Source organism: Panthera pardus, unplaced genomic scaffold, assembly GCF_024362965.1.
Source record: "Panthera pardus isolate Hobbes unplaced genomic scaffold, ASM2436296v1 HiC_scaffold_6, whole genome shotgun sequence".
Taxonomy (NCBI): domain Eukaryota; kingdom Metazoa; phylum Chordata; class Mammalia; order Carnivora; family Felidae; genus Panthera; species Panthera pardus.
In genome coordinates, this window is record NW_026526991.1 from 31,604,520 (window position 1) to 31,616,814 (window position 12,295).

Genomic DNA, 12,295 nt, shown 5'->3' on the forward strand with positions numbered 1-12,295 from the left:
GTGTGAATACTGACTAAAATGCAAAAACAATAAGCAGATTATTTTACTCAACTCTTAAACTATTTTATTTTAAAGCATAAGCAGTTGAACTTCCTAATTGGTGACCTATCTCTGTTGATAACTCTACACTAGGTTTTTTTAAGTGCAGATGTCTCTTGTATTTATACTGGACAGAAACTGAATTTCTTAATCATGGCCATTGTTAGAAAATCACCTCTATTCTGCAATTCAAATTTGGTAACTCATGAGCTCTTTAATGACACAACTCTTCTTTTGTGGGTTTTTTTTTTTTTTTCCCCATGTCAAAAGAATTCTGGTATACTGGAAAGAACATTAGCTAAATCGAGTATTTAGGTTCTTAGCTTTATTCATTTGGAACAGACATCAAATTTAGAGTATTTAAGCTGTTACTCATTAGCTACATGACTAGGAATATCATATTCTCTGAGTCTTGATTTGCTTGTATGTAAAGTAAGAATTATAATTCCTATTGCATAGAGTTATTGTAATGATAAATTGAATACAAGTTTTGGCTTCAAATGTTAGGAATCAGAAATGAATGTAATAATGAGTGTGTTATGTTGTTAGTGTTTGATATCATACTCTTTCAGATATTTGATTGAATAAAAAGTTAATTTATTCTTTTGTAGGCTGGTAGAAGTGGAAAGACAATTCCAGAACTAGAAAAAACCATTGGTTTAATGAAAAAAGTAGTTGAAAAAGTCCAAAGGGAAAATGAACAGTTGAAAAAAGCATCAGGAGTACTGACCAGTGAAAAAATGGCTAATATTGAGCTGGAAAATGAAAAGTTGAAGGTAATATATTGTCAAGTTGGCTAAAATACAGCGTATACAGTGTGCTCTTGTTTTGTGGTAGATTCCCATGATTCATCGCTTACACAACACCCAGTGCTTATCCCCACAAGTGCCTTCCTCAGTGCTCATCACCCATTTTCCCCTCTCTCCCTCTTCCCCCTCCCATCAACCATTTGTTCTCTGTATTTAAGAGTCTCTTATGGTTTGCCTCCCTCCCTCTCTGCAACTATTTTTTTACTTCCCTTCCACCATGGTCTTCTGTTAAGTTTCTCAATGTGATAATTTGCATGGAATGTTTTCACCATTATAATTTCCATTTTCTTTTAAATTTTTTAAATGTTTATTCATTCTTCGGGGACTTGGGGTGGGGGAGAGAGAGCAGGAGAGGGGCTGAGAGGGAGGAAGACCCAGAATCCAAAGCAGGCTCCAGGCTCTGAGCTGTCAGCACAGAGCCCGACGCGGGGCTTGAATTCACAGACCTCGAGATCATGACCTGAGCCGAAGTCAGACGCCCAGCTGACTGAGCCACTCAGGCACCCCAACATAATTTCCATGTTTTAGAGAAAATTTTTAAATATATTCCTGCTATTTAAAACGGTTTTAAGAGATGCAGTAACTGTTTTACATATACAGAAAAACCTGTCGGAGACAAGGCCAAGAGAAATTAGAGTAGCTCCACTTGGGCATTTTATTATTTCAAGACCAATGGTTCTCACTCTGGCATTCTCACTCACTAGTGTCTATTTTCAAATATGCAGGTGCCTAAGCCCCCAAGCCTGACATTGATTAGATTCTTTTGGGGTGGGTCCTACCATAGGTGTTGTGATTTTAAGTCATCAGCTCGTTCTAATGTGTAGCCAAGGTTGGGAACCTCTGCTCTAGATGACCAGTATGAAAGGGAAAACTTTAATTCTATCAAAAATAATCTCTAAAACTGTTATGGATTAAGTTTTACGAGTTTATAGGATCGTCTTTTATTTCCTTGTTCCGATAATGTATAATTTATCTTTTACTAGGCAGAATTAGAAAAACTTAAAGTTCATCTTGGACGTCAGTTGAGCATGCACTATGAATCCAAGACCAAAGGCACAGAGAAAATTGTTGCGGAAAATGAAAGACTTCGTAAAGAACTTAAAAAAGTATGACTTTCTTTACTGATTATAATTACTTTTTTATCTTAAGTAATATATCTTTGAAAAAGTGAATGAAAAATTTGATGAGAATGTCTATTCAAAGTAGATATTCAGAGACTTAGGAATTGTATCTTTTTGGCTGCCATCCTTTCACTATGAGGAACATTGAAAATACAAAAATTAAGAAGCAGTATAATGTAGAAGCCACATGTCTGGGAGTCAAATCCTAGCTCTATTACTAACTGGCTGTGGAAACAAGGACAAGCTACCAGCCCCCCTCTAATGCTCAATTTCCTCGTCTATGAAGTTGGGAATCATAAATATCTCTTTCACAGAACTCCTGTGGGACTTGAGTTAATATTTGTGTACATGGCCTAGAACAATGATTGGTATAGAGTAAGGAATATATGAAACGGTTATGTTAAATAGTAAGATCCCTTTCTATTTCTATTTAAGTCGTGAAATATATTCCTTGCCCCAGACAACTAGGTGTTATTATTTATATGGATGATTCAGTGAATAAACTGAAATTGAGATTTTTAAACTGGTTACAATAGTATCTGAATATATTGTGAGGCCATAGTGGTAGTGTGCTTTGCATGGATGTTTACTAGTGGAAATAATTTATGGTACTTACACATAGTTTGTGCTCATAGCTAGGTCTCTCAAATATTCGTCAAAACAAAACCTCTTTTAAGTGTGTTAAGACATTATCCCATTATTCTATAAATACTATGACAAATGTAACCAAACAAAACGACAAATTTGTTTTTAATTTTTTTAATGTTTTTTGTTTTATTTTGAGAGAGAGAGAGAGAGAGAGAGAGAAAGCACGAGTGGGGGAGGAGCCAAGAGCGAGGGAGACACAGAATCTGAAGCAGGTCCAGGCTCTGAGCCATCAGCCCAGAGCCTGATTTGGGGCTCAACTCACAAAACACGAGATCATGACCTGAGCCAAAGTCGATGCTTAACTGACTGAGCCACACAGACACACCAAAAATGACAAACTTAAAGCAACCGCTAGAGTAAAATACTTGCAAATGTATTTTTTTAATGTTTATTTATTTATTGTGAGAAAGAGTACGGGTGCATGAGTGCGGGAGGGGCAGAGAGAGAGAGGGAGAGAGAATCACAAGCAGGCTTTGCACTGAAAGTGGGGCTCGATCTTAACAAATCGTGAGCTCGTGACCTGAGCCAAAATCAAGAGTTGGACACTTAAGTGACTGAGCTACCCCATGTGCCCACAAATGTATTTTTCTAACCTGGTTTACATCATCTGTTGTTCTAATTATTATGATCATACTGCTGTTTTAGAGTAAAGGAAACATTGGATTTTTATTAGAATTTTAATCAGCGTTTAGAGCTCCAGGTTACTTTTGTTTTCTAATTTGTGGTGGTAATTTTGAATATATTGCATCTATGAGAACAGTATTGTTTTGTCATCATGTACTAATTAGCCTTTAATGATAGGAGACTGAAGCTGCAGAGAAATTGCGGATAGCTAAGAATAATTTAGAGATATTAAATGAGAAGATGACAGTTCAACTAGAAGAGACTGGCAAGAGATTACAGTTGGCAGAAAGTAGAGGTCCACAGCTTGAAGGTGCTGACAGCAAGAGCTGGAAATCAATTGTTGTTACAAGGTAGGAACAAATAATTTATCATTTGCACAAAGTTTAATCAGTTCCAATGCTGCCTTTATTGTTTCAAAAGAATAGGACACTACTCTGATTAATTTAGTTCTTTCCTGATGAACTATTTGGTTGTTTGCTTTAATAGGATACTTTTGGCAGTGCTAGGACAGAAAAAAAAAAAGTGTTTTTTTCTTCCTTCAAACATTTAATGAATGTGGGTGGCAGGATATGGACACACCGGGGCTGGGGCTGGGCTGAGGGTGTTGGAGCTGGGTCCTTGGTTCCTAACACAGTACTGAGAGCGCTCAGAATCCACTCCCCTGCTTCCCAGTTCTCTCTTAACTCTGTGAGAAGGCTAGTGCGAGGGGGTAAAAGGAAATAATGTGTGATAGGTATCAGGGAAAAGGGGTCTCTTTTGTCTGCCTGGACCCCAGCTGAGGTGCTCAACCACCGACTCTATCCAGTAGACTTCTTGGTTGGTCCTTTATTTCCTTCTACAATCACACGTAGACTCAGAAGGGATTTTGAGTTACTTTGAGATTTTTTAAGCAGATAATATACTCAGTACATACTACATTCCACACACTCTGCTTCACGTTAGATGTATCTCTAAAAGGCCGACTTTGGGGCGCCTGGGTGGCGCAGGCGGTTAAGCGTCCGACTTCAGCCAGGTCACGATCTCGCGGTCCGTGAGTTCGAGCCCCGCGTCAGGCTCTGGGCTGATGGCTCGGAGCCTGGTGCCTGCTTCTGATTCTGTGTCTCCCTCTCTCTCTGCCCCTCCCCCGTTCATGCTCTGTCTCTCTCTGTCCCAAAAATAAATAAAAAACGTTGAAAAAAAAAAAAATTTAAAAGGCCGACTTTGTCTGGTTCCTGTGGAACCAGGTGGTTTCCATGACTTTGGAATACCTAATTCTCACTATGGCCTTAAATAAATTACAACTCTTCTGTGAGTTCAAGTTTTGTTGTTTTTTTGATCTATAGAGATGGTCGTCTGTCTTTCCTTTTCTGAAAAGGGCTCTGTGAAGCTACAGAAAAGATTATTAATGTGAAAAGGGTTTATAAGCATTTGAAAGGGGTGATATTTAACCGTAATTGAAGAGGACTTTGCCTTATACATAATTTGTGTGTTTTTAATCTGTGCACTGTACAGGTAACTGAGCACTGGGTAAGGCCTTCAGTAAACTCCTGAAAAAGTTATGTAAATTATGTAGAATCCACTTGACAGAGTGAAGGCTAATCCTGTCTGATCTTTGACCTCAAGAACCTCCCTAAATTCCAAAGAAAAAAAAAAAAACTTGTTAAGATCTGCAGCTGGGATTATACACCCACCTCAGTGAAGTGTTTAGAGATCTCTTCTGGGACCCTTGACACATTAGATCTCTCCCATGCTGCAATCTTCATAGATGTTCTATTTACTCAACAGACCAATGACATCTGTTGTCATCAGTCCTTATACTGACTGCTAAGACAGGCCGGGTGATGCCGCAGCTATTATGTATGGGGTGATCAGAGAAGATTGGGTGGCACTTGAGCAGAGAATCGAATGAAGTGAAGGAGTAAGCTTCTGGTATTTCATCCCTTCGGTGGAGTCTGTCAGGTTAAGAACACTCCTTTCTGATCATGGTTTCTCAGATTTATCAAAAACTATTTGAGGGGCGCCTGGGTGGCTCAGTCGGTTAAGCGTCTGACTTTGGCTCAGGTCATGATCTCACAGTTATTGAGTTCAAGCCCCGCGTCGGGCTCTGTGCTGACAGCTCGGAGCCTGGAGCTTGCTTCGGATTCTGTGTCTCATTCTCTCTGCCCCTCCCAACTTGTGCTCTGTCTCTCAAAAATAAATAAATGTAAAAAACAAAAACAAAACCATTTGAATGTATTGAAATAATAATTTCTGTTCCTTGTAATGTCCTTACCTGATTTTGTTGCCAAAGCATTCTTTTTCTTTTCTGTGGGAAACTTTGAATATTATAAGCATTGTCTCCCTTTAAGGTGGTATGATATGTTTTTAAAATCATTTTGGCTCAATGTTTTAAAATTTCCTTTTGGAGTCTAGATTTTTTTTAAATTATTGGTCATTTCTTTAAAGGTTACAGATCTATTCAGATTGTCATATACCATTTTCTCACCCATGCTTTTGCATATTTTTCCTCTCCCAATAGTGTCCTTTTGGTTTTGCTCTACCTGGGTACCTTTTTTTGTATGCTTCTATGCAGGTATACATAATGTATGTATGAACTGCTTAGTTTGTGATTTTTATTTCTGAGACTACCCTGTAATACCGAATTTGATAATGTGATGAATTGCACTAATTTTTGGTTTGTCACTGAAAAAAAAAAAACTAATTGTAATCTTTTTGCTAGTGATCAAACAGGCTCCATCCTTGTTTATAACCTTGGGAAACACCTAAATCCTCTATTTTAATTGGCTTGTTAATTAGGGGTACTTATCCCTTGTTGTCACCTAATGCTAAGTAAATATGCAGCAGTAAAAGATTTGAATAGAAGAAGCAGTGTAAGATACTCTTTATTTTTAGTGCAATGACTTGAACTGGCTTTTAAATCAATGAATTATTTCCATGTCTACACTATTTTTTCTTTACTTTTAGAATGTATGAAACCAAGCTGAAAGAACTGGAAACTGACATTGCCAAAAAAACGCAAAACCTTACTGATCTTAAACAGCTTGTAAAACAAGCAACAGAGAGGGAACAAAAAGCTAAGAAATACACTGAAGACCTCGAGCAACAAGCAAGTAATTTTTCTTTCCGAGAAAATAATGCATTTCATCTCAAGCCACTTCTTGGCATTATCTTATGTATATAAAAATGAACTCTTGGGGCAACTGGGTGGCTCAGTTGGTTAAGTGCCTGACTTCACCTCAGGTCATGGTCTTGCAGTTCGTGAATTCAAGCCCTGCATGGAGCTTCTGCTGTCGGCGCAGAGCCCGGCTTCAGATCCTCTGTTCCCCCTTCTCCCTGCCCCTCGCCTGCTCAAGCTCTCTCAAAAATAAGCATTTAAAAAAAATTTTTTTTAATGGAACTCAATTCCTCCCCTAGAAGGCCCCTCTCAAGTGAATGGCACCACCATTCAACCATTTGTTTAAGCCAAAAACCTTAGATTATCAATTCCTTCTTTCACACCCCATCTTTTTCATTAAATAACATCAGCTCTTATTTTCAAAATAGATCTCAAATTTGACGTCTCCACACCTCCAACACTGTCAGTCTAAGCTATTCTCTCACATGTGAACTGTTACAATTTCCTAACTGGCCTCCCTGCTTCCACTCTTGCCTTGTTTCACTTTGTCCCTATTCCTGATCTCTTCTCCACATGGCTGAAGAGTCAGCCGTTTAAGTATAAAGAAAATCCTAGCACCCTGTCCTCAGAGTCTTCTGGTGGTTCCCCATTACCCCAGAATAAAATTCTAAAGTACTCTGCATAGCCTATAAGGACCTATGTGGTCCGGCATCTGGTTTCCTTTCTAGCCTCATCTTTGCTTTCCCTCATTCACACTGACCTTCGAGTCCTTTGAATTGGCCAAACTCAAGCTTTAGGATCTTGCACTTGTTTGCCTCTGTACCGAAATATTTTCATAGCCCCCTAGATCTCTGATAAAACAGAGGCTCCTCAGACCTTCCTTAGCCCTTCATCTACCTTCCATGGCTCTCCATCCTCTTACCCTGAGTTATTCTTCTTGATAGTCCTTCCTTCCTCTGGCACATTACTATATCCTCAGTGCCTGGGCAAGCAGTACTCAGTAATTATCGAATGATTAGTGAATAGAACACCATAGATAAGTGCTCATATGTGCTTTTGGAAAACCCCACATTCAAGATGCTTTACTGAAAATATGTATCGTTCTAAAATTCTAGTTCCATATCAAACTTTGCTCTCTTTTTATTGTGCCCAAAGATTGAGATTCTCAAACATGTTCCTGAAGGTGCTGAGACAGAGCAGAGCCTTCAACAGGCGCTTCAAGTTCTAAGGTACATTATCTGTTCATATGACTACCATTTAAGAAAAAAATCTTTTGATGTAACCAGGTTTGCTATATCTAGAGATTAGGATTTTTCAAACTTGATGCCTAACAGGCTTATCAGTCTTATTTCATCCTTCTAATGCCAATTACTCTTTTACATAATAGATGCTGAAAAAAACAAAACAGGGTCAACCAGATCCTAATTTGCCCAGAGGCAAATATTAATTAATGAAAAAAATTATTTACTTTCCGGATTCTGTGTGGAATACTGCCATGAGGTTCCTCCAACAGGAAAACTCTTAAAAATGATATCAGATCAGGGGTGCCTGGGTGGCTCAGTGGGTTAGGCGGCCGACCTCAGCTCAGGTCATGATCTCGCGGTTTGTGAGTTCGAGCCCCGCGTTGGGCTCTGTGCTGACAGCTCAGAGCCTGGAGCCTGTTTCAGATTCTGTGTCTCCCTCTCTCTGACCCTCCCCCGTTCATGCTCTGTCTCTGTCTCAAAAATAAATAAACGTTAAAAAAAAAAAAAAATTAAAAAAAAAATGGTATCAGATCAGACTTTACAAAACAAAGAATTTTCATTTTGACCTCAGTTTGAGAATGGTAGCATTACAGTAGTGAGAGTAAATGAATAAATGTTTACCTTTATAACTATCAGCAAGTTATAAGCAATGCACATCACACAGTTTATAATACTTGTATTTTATGAAGCAATGTCTGGTTTTTGTTATTGTTTTAATACATAATCATTGTGTTCTAGATTAGCTAATAGACAGCTGGAAAAAGAAAAGGCAGAATTAATCCATCAGTTAGAAGTTAACAAAGACCAAAGTGGAGCTGAAAGCGCCATATCTGGTAAAGTATTTTATAACATACTTATAGCATGTGAGCTAACCCAAGTGTTTTAATTAGGGTTTGCCTTTTTTATTTATTCAGATTTTTGATGACTGTCTTCGTATAAAGTCAAATCGCTGGAACAGGTTTTTAGAGCTCTTTGCTTCTTCCAACAATAATGTTCCTATTGAGTCCTTTAAGTTGTTTATAATATTGAGTAGCAGGTGCTCAAGTGTTTTTCTCTTTGTGTTCCATATGGTGTTAACATTTAATCATGATACAAGGCTAAGCAATGAATACTAGGTCTCTTGATTCCATTTTCTAAGTACAGGCCCTTTTAAACCCTCTGAACGTTATCTTCTAAAAGTTGTCATCTTATTAACTTAAAATTAACTACATACAGTAAACATTGCCTATATTTTTTCTCCTTTTACAAAGTAAAACAAAGTCTAGCCTTCTACATGCTTCTGTTCAGAAGTGATCAATCATTCTACTGCTGTGTGCATATGTATACATAATGCACATATGCATATATGCATATATGCATATGTGCATTATGTATACATACACACACAATTAATGGTTGATCCTCATTATTTTCAGATTCTGTATTTGTGAATTCAGCCACTCACTAAAATTTACTTGTAACCCCCAAAACCAGTACTCCTGGTGCTTTTGCAGATACACAGCACTGAAAAATTTAACTTTTGACCCGTGTTTTTCAGATGAGATGCAACAAAATGAAGCTCTGCATTCTTGCATCCTTATTTCAGCTCTCATATAGATGAGAGACGGTACGAGGTTATGGAGACAGTATGAGACAGTACAGCATAGGGTGATAAACTGGTTCTGGAGCCAGTTGGACACGGTTTAAATCCCAATTCTGACACTTACTAGTGGGGCAGCCTCAGAAGAATCACTTGATACTTCTGAATTTTTTCTGAACAATTTTTTTTAAAACACAACAGAATTGACCAGGGGCGCTCAGTCAGCCACTGGGTGGCTCAGTTGAGCATCCGACTTCAGCTCAGGTCATGATCTTGCGGTCCGTGAGTTTGAGCCCCGCATCAGGCTCTGTGCTTGACAGCTAAGAGCCTGGTGTCTGCTTTGGATTCTTTGTCTCCCTCTCTCTCTGCATCTCCCCCACTAGCACTCTGTCTCTCTCTCTCAAAAATAAACATTAAAAAAAAAAAATTGACCAGAATGAGTTGTTTCCAGGATTTAAAATTTTAATCTATGTGAGATCTGAGTATGTATATGTATGTACGTTTTCCCTATGAGTAACGGTTTAATATTCACTAATTCATTGTTCATGTTGACTTTTTAGAACATCACTGTAAACAAGAGTCATTTGTTCATTATGTATATTTGATAGCCTGATGGAAATGGCAAATTCTGTTCCAAAGGATTATACCAATTTGTATCTGAACAATCTTGGATTATTTCATACAGCTTTTTCAGTATTCCACCACATATTCTTGTTACTACTGTGTATGAGCTATCATGTAGGAGTTGTACCAGACACTATGCTAAGTGCTTTAACAAGGATTTTATAACTTTGATAACCCTGTGTGGTGGGTACCATTGTCTTCATTTCACCTGTGATCTTTACCTTAAAGAGGCTAACACGGTCACAACAGCTAGAAAGTGAGAGAAGTAGGATGAAACCTAAATCTGAAACTCCAAAGCCCCTCACTGTTCTCAGCTATTGATGACAGAAACTGTATTACTGCCAAGAAGCAACTAAAAATAGTCAAGTCAGGGGCGCCTGGGTGGCTCAGTCGGTTGGGCTTCCGACTTCGGCTCAGGTCACGATCTCACAGTCCGTGAGTTCGAGCCCCGCGTCGGGCTCTGGGCTGATGGCTCAGAGCCTGGAGCCTGCTTCCGATTCTGTGTCTCCCTCTCTCTCTGCCCCTCCCCAGTTCATGCTGTGTCTCTCTCTGTCTCAAAAATAAAAATTAAAAAAAAAAACGTTAAAAAAAAAAAAAAAATTTTAAAAATAGTCAAGTCAGTCTCCAGGATCTCTTAAATTTTTTTTTTAATGTTTATTTATTTTTGAGAAAGAGCATGAGCAGGAAGAAGGGCTGAGAGAGGAGACACAGAATCTGAAGCAGGCTCTAGGCTGAGCGGTCAGCACAGAGCCCAGTGTGGGGCTCAGACCCACAAGCTGTAGGATCGTGACCTGAGCCGAAGCTGGACATTTACCCGACAAGCCACCCAGGTGCCCCACAACAGGATCTCTTATCGCAGCCAGCTTAGTGTACTAGACTAGCACAGTACCAAAGACTTGTTAATACTGTTGACATTAGGCTAGTTCTCTCTAAACCTCACTTTCCTGAGAGGAAATTTCTGAACCCTATATTCTTCATCTTTTTAAAGAAGATAGATAAGGATACCTATTATATTTCAAAGACTGTTAAGGTTCAAAATCAAACCAAAACTGTCTTGGCAATCCTAAAGCACTATTTAAATACAAAGTAGCAACAAGAATATATGGGAGAATATTGAAAAAGTTGTATGAAATAGTCAAGTATTGTTATTAATTGGTATAATGCTTTAGAACAGAATTCACCATTTCTATCAAGCTATCAAATATCATTAAACTAACTTTCAGGAAGTGCTATACATAATAATCACTTTTGCTGCACTATTTCATTACTAATCTTTGTAACATATAGCATCCCAGTGATTAAGAACCAACTCTATAAAAAATCATTAGCACTTTCTACAAAGGTGAGTGAAATTTTGAAAAATATTTTTCTCTGCTTTCCAAATTAATATGGGTTCTGCTAACTCTATTCCCAAAGGATGAGGAAAATATTTCCTGTCTTCAACTTATAATTAGGGGACCATTCCAAATGATCCTTAATAGAAATATGCTTCCTATCTCATTCATGAAAATGTCAACTGCCCATTATATTTTCAAACTTGAGCATTACTTTTAAAATTTTACCCTTCAATGGCTGCAAAATATAACCTATGTAGTGTTTAAAGAAAATGGTTCTAGCAAAGAGGGCAATTAAATAAATCCTACATGTCCACTGATTCTCATTATAAAATTAGAGATATGTTAACTCCAGGTGAGGGGGGTGGTAAGAATCTAATAAATTAAAGCCTTTGTGCTCTATTTGTGTACTTAACGTTTTCCAACCACGGTATTTAGGGTGTATTATCCACACTGCCTACCAAGTTTTTCACGTAGTAATTACACAGTAAATGTGTGTACACACATTTACCGATACAGAACAGCCAGTACTGTTGGGTATCGGGAGCCTTGGCCAATACCCAACTTGGGTTGGAGCCCCTTCCCTAACAAACAGTCTACTTACTCTTTTGCTGTACTTTGAGTACCTAACAATTTTTCCTGGCTCTATATTTTTTCTCTGGAAAATAATTTCTCCCATATAAAAATTAAGCTGATTCTACACATTTAATACCTAGCATATTCCTTTTCTCTTGGTCTGCTACAGAATTACCTGAGAGGTAGCATTACAGTATTCACATCCTGAAAAGTGTTCCAGTCATAAAATGCCATATTTTTCCAGGTTCTGGTTTCATAAGTTTTCTACTTACATTCTCTAAAATAAATCCTTTGTCAGAGTGGGGAAAAGTGGAGTCTAATTTTTATAATTTTTTTTGGCAGATCTTGATCAACTAACGGAAAAGGTAAAAGATTTAGAGACACAGCTCAAAACCTCAGATATAGAAAAGCAGTATTTGAAGGTAATTAATTTTATCAAATTATAATATTATAAATGTTTTGTGAAAATAGCTATTAAAAACAAATTTTATGAACACTATCTATGAGTTTTAAGTATGCATCCTAAAAACTCCTGGGGTTACATAATATACTTAATATTTTGACCTTAACATTTCAGAGTTCATTATATTTAACGATGTTAAA

At 37.9% G+C, this 12,295-nt stretch overlaps 1 protein-coding gene across 7 annotated transcripts in view; it reads left to right on the plus strand.

Moving 5' to 3' along the window:
* The window catches only part of CEP290 (centrosomal protein 290), a 91,797-nt gene that overhangs the window by 77,791 nt on the left and 1,711 nt on the right, over positions 1-12,295 (plus strand). For 5 of the 7 annotated variants that reach the window (XR_008419658.1, XR_008419660.1, XR_008419661.1 and 2 more), the window contains 6 exons: positions 651-815; positions 1,832-1,954; positions 3,419-3,591; positions 6,185-6,330; positions 7,491-7,564; positions 8,318-8,357. Coding sequence is in view for 1 of the 7 variants with exons in the window: in XM_019446374.2 (XP_019301919.2) it covers positions 651-815; positions 1,832-1,954; positions 3,419-3,591; positions 6,185-6,326; positions 7,491-7,564; positions 8,318-8,412; positions 12,035-12,114 (852 nt within the window). In the remaining 6 variants the exon portion in view is untranslated. Of the gene's footprint in view, positions 1-650; positions 816-1,831; positions 1,955-3,418; positions 3,592-6,184; positions 6,331-7,490; positions 7,565-8,317; positions 8,413-12,034; positions 12,115-12,295 lie in introns of those variants that run through there. The other 2 variants (XM_019446374.2, XR_002079106.2) reach the window with 2 other exon arrangements.